This window comes from Ambystoma mexicanum, chromosome 6p (assembly GCF_040938575.1).
Source record: "Ambystoma mexicanum isolate Mex_15411 chromosome 6p, UKY_AmexF1_1, whole genome shotgun sequence".
NCBI lineage: Eukaryota > Metazoa > Chordata > Amphibia > Caudata > Ambystomatidae > Ambystoma > Ambystoma mexicanum.
This window is the reverse complement of record NC_090935.1, coordinates 670,713,953-670,738,538: the sequence shown is the minus strand read 5'-3', so window position 1 is coordinate 670,738,538 and position 24,586 is coordinate 670,713,953. Positions and strand designations below refer to the sequence as shown.

General features: G+C 47.7%; 1 protein-coding gene across 3 annotated transcripts in view; it reads right to left on the bottom strand.

Moving 5' to 3' along the window:
- RASGRF2 (Ras protein specific guanine nucleotide releasing factor 2) overlaps positions 1 to 24,586 on the bottom strand; it is a 2,380,666-nt gene that overhangs the window by 288,710 nt on the left and 2,067,370 nt on the right. For all 3 annotated transcript variants that reach the window (XM_069627555.1, XM_069627554.1, XM_069627556.1), the window contains exon 20: positions 644 to 704. In XM_069627555.1, coding sequence (XP_069483656.1) covers positions 644 to 704 — 61 coding nt within the window. The remainder of the gene's footprint in view (positions 1 to 643; positions 705 to 24,586) is intronic.

The following is a 24,586-nucleotide window of genomic DNA, read 5'->3' as shown; positions in this document are numbered from 1 at the left end:
CCAACTGACCTCCCATGGCCATGCTAGTCCATAAAGCCAGTCCTACCCACTACCTGTCCCTCCCAACACAAACCACCTTTCAGGATCTCTTTGAACAAGCTATGTGCCTTTAAGTGGATGCCAATTATTTCTGAGCAGTATTCTGGAAGGCAATGGCTTAAATGCAGCTGTAAATCAGCTCTCTGTGTAATAGAAATGTCTTAACCGAGTGTGCCTTTAGTCACTTGATTTATATGCAATGCGTGTGTCCCTGCACCTATTCCTTGCACCGATTTACTGGTAAGATCAGCATTTGGAAAGCCAGCAGTTTTGGCTCTAGTATAGGTATTTTCCGGGCACTGCCATAATATATGCCCAGGTACCATCATCATTTGCCAGCGGTTGCCATCGTATGGACAGGTAGTACCATTATGGCAGTGCCTACCCCATGCCAACACCAAAGCCACCACGCTGATACGTGTTCTTGTTTCTGGTCACCTTTTGTGGACACTCCACCTCTCTTTGCTGCCTCTGACCCTACCCCCCCTCTTTCTCTAACTGAAGCTGCCCGCTAAATGCTCTGCTATAAATACAATTAAATGACATCAGAAGACAGTGGCTAATGACAAAAAACTAAAGAAATGCCCAGAAAACTTAAACTCACCAATGGTATTATATCTTCAAGGGTGTAGTGAGTGTCATCCAGATCATCTAGCGAAAGGGCACTGAAAATACAAAACAGTTCATCAGTACTTTTCACTGGGATATGCTGGGCTTGCAAAATGGCAGTGAATAGAGCAGCTACTAGTGCTTGCCATGTCTCCAGTATCACAGTTTGAACGACTGCCCCCTTACAAAACCCCTAGCATATATCAATTACCAGTGTTGGAGCACAGTGTGAATGTTTATTCATTTATTGTTTTCTATATGCGCTACATGAAAGATTAGTCTCTTTAGAAGAGTACAGAAGAGCGTTTCCTCCGCATTAAAGTTATAACAGTGAGTACAGACCAGAAACATGCATGTCATAAGAGAGAAGAACATTCAGGTGTTATGCTACTGGGTCTCAGAATTCCTTCTTTCCTGTGTGTCACAATGCAATGTGTATTCTAGTTGGTAAAGCCTTACCTATCCCCTTACTTTTTATAGGCATCAGAGTGTTCAACTAGTAATGGAAATCGATCAGGAATGGGAGAGAAAGAATGTGGCATGGGCGGGGAAGATGTCCACTGGATACCGCTTTGGCTAATTTTTCTGATTTGGTGTTCACCAACCTGATATAGTTAAGGTAAAACCTGTTTACATAGACTTTTCACAAAATTCTATTTCTAATCATTTTTGACTCGCCAAACTGAATTGGATGACATTTTCCATAAATAAATGTGTCACATTGCCCAACAAACAACAAATACATTTTGGGGAAAATTCGGTAAAAGATGGAACAGTTATAAAGTTCCATTTATTTTTCCAAAGAAAAAAGGTGCTTCCATTGAACACCCGTATCATGACAACCACTAGATGGATGTGCACCACATATGAAACTAGTCGGGTGCAGAGCAGAGTAGCTGGGCCATTTGTTGGTTTGGAGTAGATCCATTAAGTAGTTGTTACTATATCTCCCTCGGTGCTTTGCTGCAGAGAGGCATTTCAGAAATCAAAAGCCGCCATTTTTTTCCTCATTGTGAGTGGTTACCTCAGAAAGAAATCCAGAGGGAAGCTGAAAAGGAAAAGTGCTGCAAATTATATTTGGAGGAGGAAAAGGGGTGGCTTATTGGGGGAATCCTGTAGCAACGTCAAATGCTGCATCTGGAAAAGAACATTTTCTACATTAACTCATTGGTCGAAGTGAGCGGGAGCGCTTGGGAGCGGTGTGTTAAGTTGGGTCCCTGGCCACAAATGACTCTGACATCTCTGGTTGAAATCTTAACTCCTTTACTGAGTTTAAAGTTCATCAGCTCCAGTTCATCAACTCAGATAAGTTATGGGGACAGATAACATCCACCGGCATCCTCTCTCAGGGCTCACATCTCTCCAACTGACAACCGTGGAACACTCTCATGGGATAACATTCTCTGCTTTACATTCTACCACAGCATTCCACTCACTTGCAATGGATGCAGGCACAACTAGATACAACACGGTGCTCCTCTATTTTTTAAATGAAGTTTTACTGTTCCTATACGTTCTGGAATCATTTTGTTTTAAAATAAAAGTGTAGGAACAAGTTGAAACTTGCACTTTCAGTCCAATGCACTGAACGTTCCCTTTAATAGCAGGTGCAAGTGTTTGGGGGTTTGTATTGTGTGTGGGAGGGGGTGGTGATGAGGTTTGTGGGGAGTGGGGGCAGGCCAGCAGGGAACATAGTTCCACTACTTCTTTTCATATACTTCGACCACTGCATTAACTGGATTGAAAGGGGCTAATGGGACAGAGTCAGGAAATAAATATGAAAGGAACGGAAGTGGTGGAACCAAGAAAAGAGGCAGAGGATATACAGTAAGTACCAATGAGGATAGGGAAGACTTTTCATTTTCAAGTATATTTCCATTACTGTGCAAATTGGCAGACAATCGGTTAGTGTTGAAATCAGCATACTCTGAATTAGCATGGGAATGATTACTGGGAATGATTTCGGCAGGAATTAAAAGGGTCGTTCGCTCAGAAATGGTATCGTCCCAATTGATCGGGCATGTAATTTCGATCATATATCAATCCATCTTTTAAAAAATCCTATGTATCTTACCTTAGTTTTCCTTACTTCTATACATGCGAAAACACCTGGCTGGGCAGCACCATCTTGTGGAAATCTTATCCATTGATCCATCACCCTAAGTTCAGGTGCCCTCGCAGCACTAAATCATATCACCCTCCCCTCAAGTTGACATCACTTGCCATTAATATATGGTCCACCTATTTTAATGAAGTTGGTGGCCAGCGTAGCCACGCGTACCCGGTCATCACCCACATCATAACGTTATCTAACACAGAACCCGGAACATAAACAGACACATCCACACAGTACGCAAGTTATTTTGACTAAGAGGGTAAAAAAATGTATATTTCAAAGAAAACAGCAATACTTAGAATGGAAGTAAGTACTTTTATTTTGTCAAATTGAGGAAAAGAGGAGATTATGTCCACAAAAACATCTTATAATGACGATTCCCTTCAGTGATAGATTAATCACAGTCTTTGTATTGTTTGCAGAACGGTTTTTTCAATCAGTGTACATTGTGATACGTTAGTGAGAAGGACGGAGTGGTTTCATTTTAAAATGCAACACTTTCACATCTGCACATTTTCATGATGTATAGGCTGCCATGTTGCTCCTTGTTACTGCAAAGGTGAAAAGACAGATTGGTGTCTGGTGATCGTCCCAGATGATGGTTATCACTGATGCATTGTTCACTAGTATTGGCTAATTTCTTTTTTTTAAAACTTTCTTTAATAAAACACTTGACATACCACAAAACAACACAGTAGGGTATCTTTTACAGAGTCAGTCAAGATGAGAGGAAAACAGAGCACAGAATCAAGTGATACATACATCAGTAGGGTAGCGGAAGGTGGTTTGACATAGTTCACGCATCTGGAACATAGTACCAAGGGGGCAGATCAAGTCGATTGTGATGACAGGGTCTTATCTGCATTTGTCGCTTCGTGCGAAAGGTACAACCTAAAGGGGTTCCAAATGTCTCTTGGTCTTGATTCAAACGGTTAAATATGAGCTCAATGTTCCTCCATGTCGTTAGCTCATGTTACAGCTTTCAGCCAGTGGTCTCTGTTGGGAGCATGGGGACTTGTCCAGCATAGAAGAATACAGCGCTTGGTCAGTAGGAGGCAGAGCCACACCAATTTATACACAGTGCGAGATAAAGAATTTGGGATATGAAACAGGCTTATCAGTGGGGCGGGGGGGGACGTTGGTGTGCGTCATCTCGGACAGTGTTGTACAAACATTTCCCCAAAAGGTTGCAGGCCGTTGGCAGTCCCACAGCATATGGAAGTATCCAGCATGAGCAACATTACCGTGTGGGCATGCACCAGTACCCTCATTTGAAAACATGCTTATTCTATTTGGAGTGTAATGGTACCGGTGGAGCACTTTAAGCTGTATTAGTCGAAAGTGAGAATTGAATGATGGTTTTTGGTTCTGTGCGCACATGGCCAACCAGAGATCGTCAGTTACTTCTAATTGGAGATACTCCACCCATTTAGTGCCTATTTTGTGATGTGCTGCCCAGAACATGTTTGAATTAAGTGATAAAGGGACAACACTCGACTACGACTGTCACCCGCTGTCAATGCAAACCCTAGTAGTGCGCTGTTCTCGGGCTTAGTCGGGAAGCCACAGTTTCTTACATGCTTTCGCAGGCCTGCATATTGCAGCCATTGAGAGGATGTACCAGATACTCTACAAATCTGGACACTTGTTTTAGGCACTTGAAACACATGATGTCTTGGCACCAGATACTTTACAAATCTGGACTCTTGTTTTAGACACTTGAAATATATGATGTCTTTGATAAACTAAATATTTCATTCATTTGCACACTCGCTGCAGGACCCTGACTGCCATAGGTCCGCAATAGCGCTGAGTTATTGACGCATATGATTTCCATATATTTCCCTCATGGGTTATGTGATGCATTTGAAGCTTATTATGCATTGAAGACCATTTCAAGTTTTGATCTCACCACATGTCTTTGTTTATAATGCTTAATTTTGCTGTATGTAAGTCTTCATAAATGTCTCTCTGTTTTTTCTTAATATAAATAATGTATATTCACTGCCCCTGATGTGTGTGAGTTTCTTTTTCCTTTCTAGATTATTTTCATGGGCTAATTACTTAGGGATTCAGTCCACTAGTATCATTGTAGATGGTTCCCCAATATAACATATATGTGTTGTTTCATTAAATGACAATTGGTGCGAACCTTCAGAGTAGCAGTTCTACCCCTGTTTTTGGTATTGAGAGGATGTACCACAGGTAAATCCTGGGACGTCAGAGGCTTGGATGAAGTTATCCTCTGGGCATGATTACCCCATTGTGTGGAAACACAGGCGACCAACGTGGGACACGGATGGGACGCAATTCTAGAGAGGAAAATCTTCATGGAATGGGGCATGCCCTCTAGCCACCGTCCAGATTTTGTGCCAGGCCAACGCTGTGATACTGGCAGGGTCGAAGCAACAATCATCGGCGAATACATCTGGGAGAATCAGCAAGCACAGGTCCCTGCCTCTAATCGACTGTCTTTCTAGCAATACATGCGGGGGGTGGGTCAAATGGTTGTGTTAATGTGTCCCACTTCAGTCATACTGCCCTGAAGTGGCAGACAAATTTGCAAATCTCGCTCTCCAGCTCCTGAAAGAAGAGTCACCTAGGCCACAGTGGTATATTGAGAAAAAGGTATAACAGTTTAGGGAGGATTGTCATTTTAAGGAGTGCAATCTTTCCTGCTATTGTAATGGGGAGGAGGGCCAAGCTTGTAAGGTTAGCTCGCAGCTGAGACATGTATGTGTTGTAGTTGCAGTTGTACAGTGTAGGGCTGTGTCTTGTCACCATCAAACCCAGCTAGCGTATAGCTGTCGGAGCCCATTCGAACCCTTGCACGTCTGCCGGAGGGCAACTGATATCTGTTCACAGGAAGAGTTTGGATTTACTACAGTTAACGCGGGGATCTGACAGCTCCCCAAATCTCAGGACATCTTCCATAATGAGCCATAGATGTTCCTGTGGAAATTAATGCATCATCTGCATATAGGGAGATGATCTGCGGTTCAATTGCCATGCGAACACTGCAGTGTCTGTGCTTTAGTCGTATCAAGTCTATTTTAATGGCAAAGATTAGGGGCGACAGGAGACAGCCTTGATGGGTGCCAGGACCTATCGTAAATGGTGCAGAGAGAAGGCTATTCGTATTAACGCTGGTCAATGGAGCAGCATAAAGGAGGTGTGTAAGGCCATGAGAAACTCCTGACCGAACCCGCACTTTGACAAAACGGCGTACATAAATCTCCAAGACACTGAATCGAATACCTTTTGGATATCCAATGTGGATGCCAACGTGTGTGCCTCAGGGTCAATCTGCACCAGTATATTAAAGAGACGTCGAAGGTTGAGTGTCGTGGATCTGCCAGGAATACATCCCGACTGATCAGGGTGGACAATGTAAGACATGACTGGCATCAACCGAGTGGTCAAAATCTTCACAAATATTTTCACATCCGTATTGATTAAGGACAAGGGCTGGTATGAGCTGGTCTGCGGGTTACAATGTTTCAACAGAAGCGTGATGACCGCTTCACGCATAGTGCCTGGAAGTGATTGGGACTTAAGTGACTCGTGCCAGACCTGAAGGAGGTATGGGGCCAGAGTTTCTTTATAATGATAATAAAATTCTGCGGTTAAGCCATCTGTACCCGGGGCCTTCTCAGTTGGCAGGTATTAAATAGCCTGAGTAATGTTGCAAATAGAGATTGGGAGATCTAGAAGGGCCTTGGTGTCTAGTGATATTTGACTGAGTGGGAGTGTGTCAAGAAACCCGTCAATCTCTTCCTGCATGCATGTGTCTTTGTTAGTGTAAAGGTCTTGATAGAACCCTGCAAAAACCCCATTAATGGCTACGGGCGTGTGGACCAGGTCACCTGATGTGTCACGTACGAGTGGGATACAGCCGCTGCCGCCCTCCTGCCGTGTCATACGAGCGAGCAGTCTTCTGGGTCTATCACCCTCTCTGTATTTCTTGGCGGCCATAGGGGTGTTAAAGGATTTAACCTCACGTTCTGCTTGAGTACTAAAGACACCCACGGCCTCTTTGATCGGTGTAAGTGTGGCCACGGGGTGATCGCCAGTCAATTCCCGCTCCAGTTCATACAGTTTGTTCTCCCATTGTCTTATATCATAGCGAATTGCCCTGAGGTCACTAAATTATGTCGACATTGCGATCCCCCGAATATAAACCTTGAAGGCCACCCAGAGAGTACTAGGCGAGGGAGCAGAGCCTACATTCTTATAAAAAAAAAAATATACGTGGTCGTCAATAGTAGATGCAAATGCAACATCCTGCAGGGATAAAAGTTTAAAGCGTCAATTGTTGCGAGGTCTAGAGAGCGTGGGCAGGGTCAGGGAGATAATAACCGGTGAATGATCAGAGTAAGTACGAGAAAGCATGGCAACATTCCCAACCCCACTGAGCAATGTGTCAGAGATAATCCACATGTCAATGCGGGACAGGGAGTCATGGACTGAGGAGTCCTATTTTTGACATTTATAAAGCGCACCATAACCCTGGGGTATCAAGGGGCTGTGACTTAAGGATACGGTTACGATACAGTTACAACAAGTGCTTTAGTTACAATATATACAGAAGATTGGTGGACAAATAGATGGTGCCAGCCACATGTTACACAGCGGCAGCTACATACAGTTGCAAGGTCAACATCAGTAGGCAACTGCATGGTGCCAGCCATATATTGCATGGCGGCAGCTACACACAGTTACGTAGTCAAAACCAGTAGGCAAATACATGGTGCCAGCCACATGTTGCATGGCGGCAGCTACACACAGATGCGAAGTCAGAATCATTAGGTAAGTGCATGGTGCCAGCCGCAGAATACAAGAAGGCGAGCTACGCATTAATGCATGGTTAATATCTGCATAGAATAGCATGGTGCCAGCACCATGTTTCAGAGTGGCAAGTACATACTAATACTTTGGTTCATATCAACAGGTAGTAACGCAGTGCCAGTCTCTAGTTAAGGCCAGCAGCTACACACATGTACGAAGTCAAAATGATGGGAGGACACACCACGCCACACAAACGATCAACAGGGGGGGGGGTAAACATAGTAGCATGCAGGTGATCAAAAGGGGGGTGGGGAGCTCAAACAGACACACAGGTGACCAAGAGGGGGGGACTCAAACAGACACACAGGCGACCAATGTGAGTGGGGGACTCAGAAACACAGGCGACCAACGGGGTGTCGGGGCTCAAGCAGACACACAGGCAACCAACAGGGGGTGGGGGGCTCAAGCAGACACACAGGTGTCCAACGTGGGGGTGAGGGTCTCAAACAGACACACAGGTGACCAACGGGGGTGGGGAACTCATACAGACACAAAGGCGACCAACAGGGGGGTGGGGGACTCAAACAGACACACAGGCGACTAACAGGGGAGTGGGGGACTCACCTCACGATCCTGGAAACAAACAGAGCCTTATAAGGTGGGCCTTGGGGAGGAGGGCCGGCATCCACCTGCCGGCATCAGGATTGGCCCATAAGAGTTGCACAGGGACCAATCAAGCTACAGCAGGAGCTGTGGCAGGTACAGACAAAGTGAGTGATGAATCCGGCCACCATCTTGGAAGGTGGTAGCTAGCACGAGGCCCAGATATGACTGTGCACAGCAAACAAGCAGAGACACATAAAACCATGTTGTGCATTCACCAAGCAGGGTGTTATAAGCCAGTGATCTTGCGGAGTGCGCCAACTGCAGAAAAACAACCTTTTAATGGCTTGCATGCATCAGGCACTAAATAGGCCAAGCCAGGTTCCATAAATCAGCAGCAGTCCCCAACGTCAAGCGCAGCACATGTTGGAGTTCAGGTTCCCAAGAGGCAGGGAGAAGCAGGTCCAGAGAAGGCAGAAAGACAAATAAAGTAACTTGAAAAGAGTTGAAGGTGTATGCACGGTCACCAGTGTGCAATGCACACCAAGCGTCCACAAATTCCAGGGACTGCATACCCTCTTTAATAGTGGAGGCGGCTCGGGTGGGGGGTCTGCGAGTGCGTGTGTATCTATCTAGTTCCAGGTCCAAGACGGTGTTGAAATCCCCTCCCCACAAAATGAGGACCATTGGATACCGAGCAAGCTCATGTAAAACATCTACATAACATTGTTGGTCATCCACACTGGGACCACATACATTCATCAACAGCATTTTGCTGTCTGCAAGGGTCCCATACACCAAAACATATGTACCTGATAGGTCCGCTCTCGTGTGGCTGTATTGAAATGGGATAGACCAGTGTATCAATATCATAACCCCGCTAGATTGTGTGGAGCAGGATGTGTAAAATAGACTCTTCCCCCAATTTCTGGCAAACCCTTCGCAGGTTGGTGATAGAGCATGCATCTCTTGTAAGTACAGTATTTGGATCTTATGCCCCCCGATTTACAAGTGTAATTTATGTTGCTTTATTGGATTATCTAAGCCCCGGACATTCCAATTTAGGCATGTTATATCCCACATCTAGATGTAAAGTAACCTGTATTATTTATCCTCATAGTGTCCAAAGCCTGCCTTTCCCACACTGTCAGTCTGTCCCTCCCATTCATCTCTCGGTTGTATGTGAGCACCACGCGTGTGAAGTGCAATTTCGTCAACCCGAATAACCCCCACCAACCCTTGCCACCCCCCTCCCTCGCCTTCCTAGGAACTTGAGAGATGCATTCCCTCAAATACTACCCGAACTTATCAATGCAACATTGAATGGGGGATCCGTTGCCCGGACCCACGGAAGGATAAATGTTCACATGCTTTTTATGAAATTAACTCCAACTGGAGTGACCGGCTTATTATTAGTGAAAGCTAGAACAAGTAAGAAAGAGAAACACGTGTACTTTCTATATGCCCGGAGACACCAACATGGGAGTTAAAATTGTGTAACATTTTTGCATTAGCGCAAGCCGCAGGGTGTGCAAGTGTGAAAGAGAGCTAGATACTCCTACAGGACTTAGTCTGGATTGTGCTTTTGGTGGTCAAGGTGCAGGCAGGTCCTCATCAAGGAATTTCATGGCTTTGTCGGTTTTGTTGTTCCATTCGACACGCAACTTTGCTGGGTATAGCATTGCATATTTCAAGTTGCCATCACAGAGCCGCTTCTTGACAGTCAAGAAGAATTTCCTTTCTTGCTGCATGGCCATCCAGCAGTTGGGGTAAATGTGGATCCTGTTTGAGCCCAACATCAAGTCTCCTTTCTCGCGAACTGCGCAAAGGAGCGTGTCGAAGTAGTTGAGAATGCCGGCGATGATGGGCTGTGGTGGTGCACCGGGTCTGGGCTTGGGTGCCAGGAACCTGTGGGCCCGCTCGAATGCAAATTGTGGCGATAATGGTGGTTTCCTCAGGAGTGGGAGCAGGGTAGACTCCATCCACTGCTCCAGCGATGTTTCAGTGTTACTCTCAGGAGCGCCTAAAATGCAACTGTTATTTCAGCGCGAGCGCGACTCCAGGTAGTCGTCGTTCTTCTCCACCAATGACACCCGCCTGGACAGGGTGGCAAGCCCGTTCCTCATGGTGGACACCTCGTCCTCCACAGTGCCCATGCGCGTTTTGGCCTCCACTAGTCGATGGTCAGTTGTGTTGATGCAGGTTTTTATAGAGTCAATGGTGATGGTCATATCCGGTTCCCTGTGCACTTTGGCAAACCCCTCCTGCATGCAAGCCATCATGCATTGAGTTTTGGTAGGCTCCCTAGGGAAAGTTGCTGTATCCATGTCTGTGGATGATTCGCCACCTGTCGATGATTTAGGGGCGGATTTGGTATATTGGTTTATGGAGCGCTGATTTTTGGTGCTCCCTTTGGTCATATTGTAAGCACCCCGGGCCTCTGACGATGGGCCGGGAGCACACCTCGGCTGGTAGGTGTCCTAAGGCAGCAGCTAATGTTCATCTGTGTCGTGGGCCCTGTAAGGGTGGTCCTGTATCGCTCCGCAGTGGTGGTGTAAGGAAGTTGATGTAGTTTTGAGTGAGGCTTTTATGCCCACACAGGGTTAGGCAGAGCAGGGCCGGGTCTACTCCCCGGTTTCGGGCCCCAGCAGTGGAATGGGTCACAGTGTCACAGACCCCGGGCCTCTGACGATGGGCTGAGAGCACACCTCGGCTGGTAGGTGTCCTAAACCAGCAGCTAATGTTCATCTGTGTTGTGGGCCCTGTAAGGGTGGTCCTGTATCGCTCCGCAGTGGTGGTGTAAGGAAGTTGATGTAATTTTGAGTGAGGCTTTTATGCCCACACAGGGTTAGGCAGAGCAGGGCCGGGTCTGCTCCCCGGTTCCGGGTCCCAGCAGTGGAATGGGTCACAGTGTCACAGACGATGACATGGCTGTCAATGTCTATCTGCAGTGGTTAGGCCTTGTGGCCAAGGTGGTGTAATATGGCCGGATAACAGGAGTGTTCCAAAGGGCACTGAATTTGGCGGGGAGCACTGAGGGTACCCCCGGGGACGAGCCTTGCAGATTCGTATTCACTGCATGACAGTGTAGCTGCGCAGTAGTGTTATACGGGGGATCCACACAGTGTGTTAGGTGAAGGTTTTAGGGTAACACAGTAGATGTCAGACACGTGATAGAGTGGAGCTCTGCAGCGGTGTAGCAGTGTGCCCCCCAGTGACCAGCATTGGGGCACAGGCTGGATTTCATATTCAGCTTACCCCATCTGGAATGCTGGTCCAGAGAAGATAGGTGCGCGCTGGGACAGCTTAAGGGGCACCCGTGGGAAAGCTCCATGCTCATCGCCCTCAATTCAGGCCAGGCTGATGTCGTAGAGAGACCTGACCAGTGCCCCAGAAAATGGGCCGGAGAGTTAGAGCCGCCCCAGAGTATGGATCACATGTAGCTGGGGTAGGATATGAGCCAGGCAGCTCCGCGGGGGTTGAGGAGGTGCCTAAGAGATGGCTGCAGGCAGCTGAGTGGACCAGCGTGCCACAATACCTCTGATGGCCTGCGGCTCGTGGGGGCTCTGGCGTCCGCACCGGCCTCAGCTGTCCGGATGGCTCACAGAAGGAATGAGCTGTTGGAGGGGAGCACCAGTGTCCCTCAATCCATCCCCTGCTGCGACGGCAGGGGAGCCGCGGTGGTCCCAGGCTGCAAAGTTATGTAGATGTGCCACAAGGTGCGAAGGAGCTGTCACAGCAGGCAGTGCGAGCCCGGCTGCATATTCAGGCAGCCAGGATCGAGTACCAGTTGTCCGGGAGCGCTGCCGGCATCAGGGTGCCACACAGCCAATGAGGATTTTGCAGAGGGAAAGGGGTGAGGCAGCAGGGCTCTGGTGAAAAGGAGCGAGTTGCACCAGGTACATTGGACCTATCAGCCGGATTATACGGCCCGTCGAGGTGAGACAGATGCGAAGCGTGCAGTGCCCCTCACCTACGCCAGGGTATCGGGCCCTTGTTCTCTGTGCCACAGCCGCCAATCAAGACTGGGAATGGACCGGGGTGTCACAGAAGACGGCAGGAGCCCAATGTCTGCACCAGACACTGCAGGAGTTTGTGGAAGCAGGAACATTTTCGTCCTGATCAACCGCTAGGTCGGGAGCTCTAGGTAAGAGCTGCCATCTTGATCATCATACAACAGCACCCCCTGTATTCTCTAATTTCTAATGAAGAAGCCGTCAACTGGAAGATTCACCCCATGAGATGCACACATTGGTATGTTATAATTGTAAAATCGAGAATAAAAACTGTGTTTAAGTACAAACTTTTTTACATAATATACACACTAAATAGATATGTTAACTATGATTCCAAGTTATAATTAACACGTACGGTGTTGATTCATTGCGTCTACTTGAACATGAATCCGTTACATCGTTATTCATATAGCATACAGCAGACTTGCCATCCTCACTTGCATAAATATTAATTAAAACTTTGCTTACATTGTGCATTGAGTGTCCATTCTCTCGGGAGACCAACCTCTTCAAAAGACAGATTTCAGTAATTGAAACCTAACTTTTGTGTGTCTGCTTTCAATATAGGGAATCTTATATCAATTCTTTGTGGATATTCGCAACATTGTGTCCTTCAAGACGTTCGTGTCGTGGATTGAAGGTCAAATAACTATGGTACACATTAGGCAGCGTTCACAGCGAGGTTAGTTTCTGAGGGTGTGCATCCCACATAAATGAACAATATTCATGGCAAGCTGTGCACTGAAACACTATGAATGACTTCAAGTATTCCGCATAGAAAAATATTTACTCCCATTCTAACGGCAACAATGTGGGTGGTGACAGCGATTACGGATTCTTTCACAGATGCGCCTAGTGCAGATGCAGACAGGCTACTGTACGGCAATAGGGAAATGGTCGAAAGAAATACTGAGGGGTTTTTTTTGTGTGAAAGAGTGGAAACTTTTCATGGCAAAAAAAATAATTTACATCACTATAATTAATGCATGTCTAGTGTGGGTTCGGATTTGAAAGGCTTGACTTATATGTACATCTATTACAGTAATCATCTTCAAGGAAAAGAATCAACAAAGAGCTCTGCTGTTGGGGAACTTTCAGGCAACAGTAGCATGTGCAGTACATTGTAGTAGTGGTCATTGTCACTGGTGATGTCATTGCATACAGGAGAAACCTGCGCTGCAGGTTGGAAAGATCCCACAGATAGGTCACCTGCTCCATAGGGGATGCAGGCAATTGGTCTCTGCCTCATCTGTCCATCTGCGTCCACGTGGTTGATGTTGCAGCCGTCAATGGTCAGCCAATGATCATGTAACAATTGTAATACTAACTAAGAAAACACATCTATCTCTATGTACCAGGGCACCTGGCACTAAGCAGACACTTCACTCGCTCCCAGACAGGCCGGCATTCCTCCAAGGTCTCCCAACCTCGCTTTGGGCTATAATTTCATCCCACCCTGCACCTAGCAGCACAAAACACATGGCCTAGGAGTGAAGACAGAAGGTTCCTGCTTTCTGATCTTTTGATCGATTGTAAGTCCAGCAGGTTCTATCGTCAGGGTTTATCTGGTACACTGGAATTCAGGGCTCCTGGAACCAAAGCAGTTGGGGGATATAATTTAGGAATAGGGTTGGTGGGGTTTGGAGGCTTGTGCCCTCCTTCACATGGGATTGCACTGTTCACAGGCACCCGGCCCTCCTCCTTTGGCCTTGCAGGGCACATTCTTTCCAAAGCGTGAAGGTTGGCAACATTTTAGGATAATTAAATCTGTGATATTTTTTAAAAAGGTCTTTAGTGGACAGGTCCCTTATGTGGTGGAAAGGTTCAAGACACGATCGGACCAACTAGCAGCAACTGTATGTTCACAATCTACCAGAGATGGCCCGGCTATGACTAAATCATTGTATACCTAAAGGATACTTGTGGGCTAGAAGCCATTCACTAGGTCCCAGGGATCTGGTTTCCTCGCCACCATCACTCCAACCCTGTTCCAGCTACGTGGTCAAATTAATACATACCACAAGTTGACACTTGTGAGTCTGGAGCAGCAACTGTGAATGATAAATACAAATCCTAAAGTACTGAAGTAGATACGGTAGCAAGCTTAGTCGGATTGGTCACTAGGGTGCCATCTGCTCCATCACATGGACACAGAGCATGGGCCACAGCTCTGCAGCACTGGTTGAACTGTACCAATGCCCTGTAGCATTGAGGGAACACTGTCCTGAAATCCCATGGAGCAGATTCCCCACTCACTTTCCCTCTGATCTGGGCTCCTGCTGCAAGGACAAACATTGCTTCTGAACTGTTGCCTGTGACTCCAAAAGAATCAAATATGATTGATACATTGATGTGCTGATGTATGAAGTGGTAAACTGGTGAAACAGATTGGCTGCAGCATCAGTAATGCTCTATCATTTTGAATGCTCACTAGATGTAAGAAATAAAATCTTCATGCCAGCTGGTCTCTGGCACAGGTTGTATTGGCACAGTTGTGCCTTTGCTGCTGTTCAGAACAAAAAACACAACTCATATGCTCCAATTACAGCACAGGGGGATAACTGAAGTGGCAGAAACACTTGCATTCTAAACACATAACTCACAGAGCTTCTTTCCTAAACATGTGATCCCATTGTAAAGTAGAGAGAGCAAGAGTAAAACGAATGTCAACTGCTTCGGCAATAAAGCTGGTCCCTTACCCTCCACTCCTTTGCTTCAGTGGTTATCAGTGATTTTCCAAAACCTTCCAAGCTGTGGGCACCAGTCAATGTTCAAAGTTAAAGTTCCAGTGCACAGGTTATGTAGATTGTAGGGCTACAGTGCTGGGAAACCAGCGGCTCATTACTCTGTTCAATTTCAATTAACATCAGCCCACAAAGCCACAGGAGAAATGCCACCAACCACCATCAGCCAGAGTTCCTGCATGCCAACTTGCTCCATGCTCCACCACTCCCCAAATTTCTTCCCTCTCACTATGATCCTGTACATTTTTACACGTCCCAGCACATGGAATCACACGCCAAGAGAGACTAACTACTAGGTGCATGGCATGGGAACGTCTCATTTTTCCACAGTTCCTTTACCATTTTCACTGCTCCAACTTGCACTTATCACTTGAAATTCATCCTCCCATGTCCCTCCCCCTACATGCATTCCCCCCTTCTTACATCTCCCAAAGTGTCCATCAGTGACTTAAGTGGGACACGTGTGCACAAGGATGAAGGTGGGAAGCAATGAGGAAATTCCAGTTACTCAGTGCACAATGTATCTGTAATACAATACGTCTATCGACCCCTGACACTCATTCCATGCTGACATTTTACAGGTGACTCATGCTATGGCTCCTCACATCCAACTAGGATCCCAAGAAAGTGCATGAAGCAGACTAGAATCATCTACATATGAGGGTCTGTGGCACTGCTGAGCGGGCACGAGAGCTTGTGAAAGCCAGATTACGTATGCCTGCACCGGACTGGAGGTGCCCAGTAGTGCAGCCGCAAACATTTTAGCAAGATCACCAAATTCGTACTGCATGTTGCACATCATAATCCACTTGGGAAGACTGAGGCTCAGGCTGGCTAGATGATGCTCAGGCTGGCTGGGGCCACCCACCAAGAATTGATTGACAATCCTTTTTTCAATAACATTGGTTAAACTTTTTCTTTAACAATTTTTACCTTTGCACCACCAGTTTTGGAGGTGTAATGGGAATACATGTGGAGTACCACAATCCTTTTCATATACACAGAAACCAAATGCACAATGAATGCGCTTTCAGTATTATTTATTATTTGATTAATCCTCCTACCTCGCTCTAGTCCAACACCCATTACACCCCACATTTCCCTCTACGTCCCGATCTAAACAACCAACACTTTTGAAGTGGCTGTTTCCCCTGGCCACTGGAAGTGGGGTGTTCAGCTACCATCACTGTATGCTTCTTGGGGTTGATGCCTATGGATGAGCTGAATGAGGGAGTGGAGAAGGAACTGCGTTCATGGAGTCCATGGTCTGCAGAGCTAATAAACTTGGAACTGGTATTCTCCATGACAGGTGTCCAAAGTAGGGGTCTCACATGGCATGGTCAAATTGGATAGACTGTCAGATCTCCATGATCTGCATATGGCATACTATGGCCTAACATGCTGCACCAGAAGAGGAGGGTACATCTGGATGAGGTTTCACCCTGTCCAGCATCGCTTACCAAGCCATTTGCTATGGCCGGGCCAGTGGGGGTGTGTTGTGCAAGGTGCACGTTCTTTATCTCCTCTAGCTCATTGGGATGTCCCATGTTATTCTCATGGGCCACTATGCCACATGGTGGTGTAGCTGGATATACACTTTGGTTAAGCTTGTTATGACGCATTTATTTACTTACCTCCTACTGTCATGGGACCAGCTCTACCCCATTTGCTGCTGAATTTCACAAGGCACGTTCTTTGCAGAGGATGCCTAATCCTCTCAGCGGTGTATTGACTGTGGAGGTACACTTACACCTACCGTAGGCATTGCCACACACCATAATCTCCTATATCCTACCAATTCAGGCCATTCTATCTTTTTTAGAACTTGTTCATGGTTCTGAGGTGGGCGTAGACAGAAGTGACAGAGTTCCCTTGATTGTAACCTTCTCAGCAACGACCAGAACGTACTGGTTAGTACATCTGACCTGTCAGTGTCCCCCTTCTGAGTTCCTGCATGCAACTGCCATGTCTGCTTGCTGCCTCTTGGGTTGCCTTGATTCAGAAGCAATTTTGTTTTCTGCTTTTAAAATGGCTGCTGTACTGTTTCCTATATTGTGCATATGTGGTGGTAATTACCACATGCTGCCTCAGATGATCTATTGTGACGAATCTCAGGATCACGTCCCTTTTATCCAGCAAGCAAAAACTACCCCCATGTTGGTGAAACAACATATCCAAAACATGTGGTCCTCTTCCCCTACTATAAACATCAATTCATGTTTTGCAACAAATGCAAGCACTAGAACCAAATAGTACTGCAACAGGAAGGCCCTACATGGAGGCACCAGGGTAGTGCCTCCAACATTCTAGTTGTTCTGTCTCCGAAGTTGTGCCAGGAATAAAAAGGAACAAGTGACAATAATACTGCAGTTGTGGTAGTAGTAGTAGTAGTAGTAGACGTAGCAGCAGAGGTCCAGAGCAAGGAAGAAGTGACAACCGCAGTTGTAGTTCGAGAAACAGCGCGAGCAAACTGTAGAGTCGTAGAAGAGAGGACACTGGTGATCAAAGCAGGAAAGTTCAACCTGATCGGTCAATTGCAGAGCAGAAGGAAATGTACTGGAGAAAGGAGGAAGACAACCCTTGTGGCGAGGCAGACGGAAACAGGAATGGTGTTCTTCACAACCGGGCAGTTCGTCGCCTTCCCAAAGGACCACAGCAGAACCACAGCAGAACTCTGCAGCTCCCAGCCATAAGGAGCAAAGCATGTACAGCGAGACAAAAGTTGCTGTGCAATCACACACCCCAGAGAGCAGTCAGAAGTGGAGAAAGAACTGGTGTTACCCTCGCATCTGATGTTCCTTCGAGTTGGCACACTCGAAGGAACATCAGATGCAGAGACCGAAGCAACCTAAAAGCAGCAACGTGGAATGCTGATGGCAGTGCAGGGAATGGGCGGAACTAGATGGAGCACAGCTCCAGCAGAAAACGAGCAGACAGATTTCAGAAGAGTCTACACTGAGCGCTACCTGAAAGCAGACTCCTCGTTACATTGAACGCATCAGTAACCCGTTTTTCAACAAGTTTTCAGAAGACTCAGCACTGCAGGCAGAAACTGCCAAAGCCTCACATACAGTGTTGCAGCTGTCCAAACTAGTATATATGTCCTACAATTTTCAGGTATCTCTTTATTAGGGTGAATATTGTGACCAATCAAAACAGAAGAGTCTGTCATTCTTTTAAAAGGGCTTCTTACTGAATCAACATAAGACATGTTTAGCACTTAAAATTGTGGACATTATGATGCCCCCATAATGCTCTTTTCTTTTGTTGTAAATTGCTAGGATTGGGTTCTAGGAAAATAAACTGTGTTGCGCAACCTGGTTGGGCGCCACGCCCCTGGCCCGCCTCCTCCTTCCCACAGCCCTGCCTCTCCAAAGAGGTGACAGTTCCCCCAAAAAATGTTTTCCATTTCCAGCACTGGCTAACAGGAAGCAGTAGTCCCTGGCATTCGTTAACAGCAAACAACGTGGCAAACAACAAAAGTCTGTTGGTTCCCTTGGAAGTAGAGCCGGGCCACTGGAATCTAGAGAGAGCACTGGCAGGGAGCCAAGATAATAGTCTCTGATGCTGGAAACGGCTCGCAACAATGATGTGAACCTTTCCAAGTTGGGGCCGGCAGTTGCATGCACAGGAATATAGACAACGCTCCTGGGAGCTTCAAAGCGATGAACCGGTGAGCTGGTGAGCAAGCGTGTTGCAGAACAGTCCAAACAGGTACCAGTTAGGGGTGGAAAAGGATTGGGCTTTGTCAGATGGGTGCGGACCATGCACCGACTCATGCAGGACTTGGCTCACCCAGATGCGCGCACTCGGGGTACAACTTGGAATGTCTTTATTTACCCTCTACCCTGTACCCTCCCTCGTCCTGCCTCCTCCCTAGCCCAACGTCACTTCCTACAGTAACTTGCCTGAAGTGTGGGCCACCCACATAACGATGTGGGAGGGCGAGGTTGGCCACGTCATGACATCTTCCCCCTTTTTAACTAGCAGCGTCACCAGTGCTTTCACCCCATTTCCTCAATTAGCCTGTGAGGTTTTATGCAGCATTGTTGAGGTCTCATGGGGAGAGAGAGGTCTTGGATGGATGAGCGTTCTCCTCCGAAGGTTTCCTCTCCTTCTGATTGTTCCCCATCTCCATGGTAGGGATCGTCTGAGAGTGTGCCATCTGTGCTGTCACATGATCGTTGCCATCTGGAAGACACGATGCCTGTGCACCTATTGAATTGGGAGGAGTTCCTGGTTATGAAGTGCTGGTGTTCTTCACTGGTGGTTATCATGGTGCCCTTTTTACTGGTCACCACTAGCCTTTCTGGTGCAAATGTTGGGTCTTCCCTTCTTGACTTTGGCTGGCATACCACCACGCGATCTCCAGGTTCTATTTCACATTTCTTTGCCCCTTGTTGCACATCGTCTCTATCTTTCATTCTTTCCTTCTGTTCCTGGTCTCAAACCCTGACCTGTTCCAGCGGTGCGGTCGGGGTCGGAACTGGGGCTTCAGGTAGTCTCGTTCTTACGACTCGACAAAACATGAGGTTGGATGGGCTGACGCCTGTGGTGCTGTGTGGCGGTATTCCTGTAGAAGGTGATATAGTGCCTGCTCGAAAGGTTTGTTGACTAGTTTGGCATTTGGTGGTGGAACCCCATGTACTGTGTGAAGTTCTCAAAGTTGTGGCTCATGAATGGGGGCCTGTTGTCTGATTGTATTACCTTCGGTATCCATTAGGTCGATAGCATTCTATCTAGTTCTGGGAGGACACATGTCGCTGCTGTGGAGTCCGTGAGTTGTGCATCCGGGAATCGGGAGTGTTCGTCGATGAGCACCACTATGTATGTTGTATTGCATAGCGGTCCAAAGAATTCCACAGCTAGCTCTTCCCCAACACCTTCTGGGAGCAGGGACATCTGCAGTGGATTGGGGTGTGGCGGCTGAGCCACAAGGACGCAGATGACGCACCTGTTGACTACCTCCTCCACCACAGCACCCAGTTTGGGGAACCACACTTTCTGATGCAGGATGTGTTTTGTGGAGACTAGCCCCCGGTGGCCTTCGTGCACCAGCGTGACTGTTCTTGCAGCATAGATGGAATGACATTCCTTGCTGCCTTTCATGACGATGTGATCATCCACCAGCGTTAGCTCGTCTTTCACCATTTCTAAGGATCTTATGTCATCCTTCACAGATTATTGCTCTTAACTCGCCTGATGTTTGATGTGCGCCATCTTGTCCGTTTGGATGCAGTGGGTCACTATGGCGAGGGCCGGGTCATTTTCTGATTCTTTCTGTAAGGTGGCCCACTTTACTGGTAGCAGTTGCAGGGGATGGATGACATAGTTGTGGGGGACACATGGGGTGTCTTGATAGGTAATCAGCCGGGTTATTTTCTTTGCAGACCGATGCACAATGTCAGACTTGTAATACTGTAGTTTGTTTTTGGTTTATTCATATTTATATAGCGCACAACAGCCCGAGGACATCGTGGCACTTGTTACAGTACAAGGCTTAGTTACATGGTCATTAGCAATATATATTAGCAATATATATACAGGTTGCAATATAGTTACATAGTCATTAGCAGTATATACACAGGTTTCAATATAGTTATATTACATTTGTGTTATATTACAATATACATGGCAGAAGTGGAGGAGGCAGTCCTCCACTTGCTAGTTGAGGAGAGTGGCCTTGAGGTTGTTGCGGAAGACAGAGATGGAAGTTTCAGCTCTAAGGGTGGCAGGGAGTGAGTTCCAGAGTTTTCGGTTGGTGTACTGAGCTCTGGTGGGGCGAGTGGATGTTGTCCTTGATATTGCTTCAGATAGGTATGCTGGAGCGGTTTTGTTGATGCACCTGTGAGTGATGGTGAGGATTTTCAGAGTAATACGGTCTTTGACCTGGAGCCACCGGGCTTCACGTCTGGCGTAGGATATATGGTCTCTTCTAGGGATGCTCATGGTGGCTCTGAGGGCATTGTTTTGTGTGGTTTGCAGTCTGTGAAGGTTTTTGGCGGAGGTGCCAGCTAGAAGGGTGTTGCAATAATCGAGTTTGGCTCCTATAGTTGCTCTAGATATGGCCAAGCGGTTGGGGGTGGATAAGTAGGGTTTAATGGCAGTGATGAGTTTGGTGCTGAACGCTGATGCAGAGGCTATGGGGCCGACTTGTTTGGTCATCGATAGATTTGCATCAATGTGAACACCTAGAGTCTTGACAGAGGATGATACGGCGATGGTTGAGTTGTCTATGTTGAAGTTGTTGTATTGGGGGCTTAGTTTCGATAATGTGTTTGACTGGCCCAGGATGAGAATTTCAGTCTTCTCCTGCAGGCCCGACCAAGCTATTCTAGGGGGCATCCTTGCTTTAGGCTAGTCCAATATCCTCAGGAGGGCCTGATGGTCTGTGACGACTGTGAATGCCTTTCCGTACAGGAAGAGATGGAAATATTCACAGGCCCACACCACTGCCAGGTTCTCTTTCTCCGCCTGGGAGTAAGCCTGTTCCGTGGTCGTGAGGCCAGTATGAGCCCACCGTAAGGGTCTGAGGGGTCACGCTGCGTCAGTATGGCGAGGCCGACCGGGCTGGCGTCTACGACTACTTAGGTCTTTCTGTCGGCATCGACGCAGGCCATGTCCTCTGCCTTGGCTATGTTGTTGCGGATTGTTTAAAGGCGCGTTGGAAGTCCGTTGACCACTCAAAGGGCTGATCCTTCAGTGTGAGCAAACAGAGAGGGTGGCTGACTGTGGCATAGTCCTGCAGATATCTCGAGCAGTAGCTCGCTAGTCCCAGAAAGGAACGTAATTCGGATTAGTTTTGTGGCGGCTGGGCTGTGTTGAGCGCTGCAACTTTTTCAGGATTCGACATCATGCCGTTTTCCAAGAATATGTGGCCGAAGAACCTGAGCAACCCTTTTCTGACATCGCATTTCATTCGGTTAAGTGTCAGTCCTGCTGCCTCAAGTGCTGAGCAGACTTTGTGAAGAGCCGCATCATGTTCCTCCTTTGATTTGCCGAATACTTGCATGTCGTCCGAGTAGTTCAGACAGTTTGGGACATAGCGGATGACCTTGTGCATCTCCTCCTGAAAGATTTCCGCCACAGACAAGATGCCGAAACTGAGCCTTTTATATTGGACTAAGCCCATGTGGGTGACAAAGGTGGTAATATATCTTGACTCTGGCGCAATCTCGATCTGATGGTAGCCTTTTTTGAGAGGTTCAGCTTTGAAAAGAACTTGGAACCATGTAATAGGTATATCATGTCCGTTATTCGGGGTGCCTGGTGTTCCCTTTCTATCGCTTCATTCGCCCTCCTCATATCCATACATAGTATGATGGAGCCGTCCGGAGATTTCTTCGGGACAGGTACTATGGGGGTCACCCATGTGGTGGGTCCTGCTGCCGGCCCCATGACAGCTTTAACAGTTTGTTGATCTCCTCCTCCACCTGTCTTTGGATATTAAGCGACATGTTTAACCTCCGGGTTGATGTGAAGCTGGACTTTGCGAATTTTCAACTTCCCTAGCCCTTTGAACACGTTTGGGAAGGTCGCCTCGATGTCTTCAGGTCGTGCAAAGTATTTGTGAGCCATCAGCTGGTACAGGATATGTACTAAGCCCATTTCCACCGCAGTTCTAAAGCTGAGTATACAGACACTGTTCACCTCCGTCTTGAAGACGTGTAGCTGGATCTTTGCTGCGTGAGCCTTATGTGTGCATATGGCGGAAATTACACCTTTGCATGGCAGTTGCGTGGTGGAGCCGTATGGATAGATGTCGACGGTGGACTTCTTGCGCTTGGGTGCCTTTGTGAGTGTGTTGTGTGCCTCCTCACTGATTACGTGGCTCCAGTGTCAATTAGACAGTCCAGTGGCGTGTCATTCACTTGTATTGTCAGCACCGGGCTGTGCTGGGTTGCTGTGCTGTTATTTGGGCCCGCACATATCCCTTTTTCCACTGGTTCTCGCTCGATGAAGGCGATTCGCTGCTGGAGGGCGATTTAATTTTGATGTATTGGACGTAGCGCCTGTGGCTGCTGAGTCTGGAACCGTTGGATGGTCTGTAGTCCTCTTGTGTGTATGCTTTCCTGTGGTCGCGCTTGTCTTGCCGCTGCCGTTTTGGGTCAGTGTCTGGTCCACCCTCGCGGGTACTTGTCTGTACTGTCTTCCGTCATTCCCTGAGGCTTCTCCGGCTGGTAGGGTAAGTGGGTGCGTTCTTGCACATGGCCCTGAAGTGGTCATCATCACTGCATGCAGCACATTTTTACCCCAGGGCAGTCGCCTGTGTGGGGGTATTCATACCCGGATCTGTAGCATCTGGCATCTGTGTGTTTGGGTAGTAGGTTCGGTGTCATGAAGAGTTTGTTGACAGCATCCTGGTCGGTGGTCTTTGGCTCCAGAGTGATTTTAACTAAGCTGTCCATTTGGGATTCTACTGCTGCTTCCATGGGTGCTGCTGCTTCCATGGGTGATAGGGCTAGAATTTATTTCGGAACGCCTGCGAGTCACAGCCAGCTATAACCTGAGACCATAATGCTTCTTCGTTTGAATACCGATGGAATTTGCAGTGTTTCAACTTGATCCTCAGCTGCATCACAAAGTTGTCTAGGGATTCTCCCTTTTCTTGTTGACGTTATTATGGGGCGTGAAGTATTCTGACAATTTGGTGTGCAGGTCCTGGTAAGATGCAGTGTTGAGGTTGATTAATTCCCCTGCAATGTCTCTCAAGGCCGGTCTCACTCGCATGGACAGCGTGTTTTTGAGCACTGTGTCATCGTTGAGCCCTATGGCCCCCACGTAGAATTTAAAGTCACATAGCCATGTTGCACCTCTGGGGCCCAGGTTACTAGTGTCTCGTATATCAAAAGCATGCACTAGGTGCAGAACCTGATAGCCTCCACCCGAGGGGGGGACTTTACCTGATAGCCCACCCCCTGACGTGGAAGAGACTTCTCCATCAGACATGGCTTGCTGTCTGGTTGTTCTGAGGAGCGTTGGCGGCTATTTGTGTGGTGGCGGGGAGCCTCCTGGTGATTGCCAGGTGTGTGTGCGCTGGTGCGTGCTTGTCTGATATTGGTAGGTGTGGATGTGTCAGCTCTGCCCACCTGCCCTTTCCCAGGGACTCTGGCCTTTTCCTTTGGGAGCACCTCTGTGCTTTGTGTGCCCTCTCAGGCTGTGCTGTGCACCTGGCATGCCATATGCTCCCCATGACTTGCCGCTACTTGTGTAGCGGGGGGAGGGGCCTGAAGTCTTGCACAAGACTGTGGGAGCCAGGCCGGATTGAAAGCGTGCCTCTATTGACAGTGCGAGCTCTGGTATAGTCTTTCACCTGCCTCCTTACATGGGAGTTATGGCGAGGGAATGAGGCGTGTAGCGAGCGTGTTGGGTGTGCTTCAAATGGTGCCGGGCCTCATGCGATCTTCTGCCTGCTTCCGTCGTACCTGTGAGGCCTGAGCGGGGGATGCAATGCACCGCCTGTGCGTGGAGGCACGCCGACACGCATGCAGCGTGCCCCGCAGCACCCTCTGAGTCGGCATCCAGTCAGGAGCACGGCCCGTGTTCTGGGCCCACATGTGTTACTCTGTCTGGTTCGGGCCCTGGCGCAAAGGTTCCTGGGCGCTGTGTGGCGTGAACTCCAGCATAATCTTCGTCGCCAATGTCAGCCTGGTGTGGACCATGCACCAGCT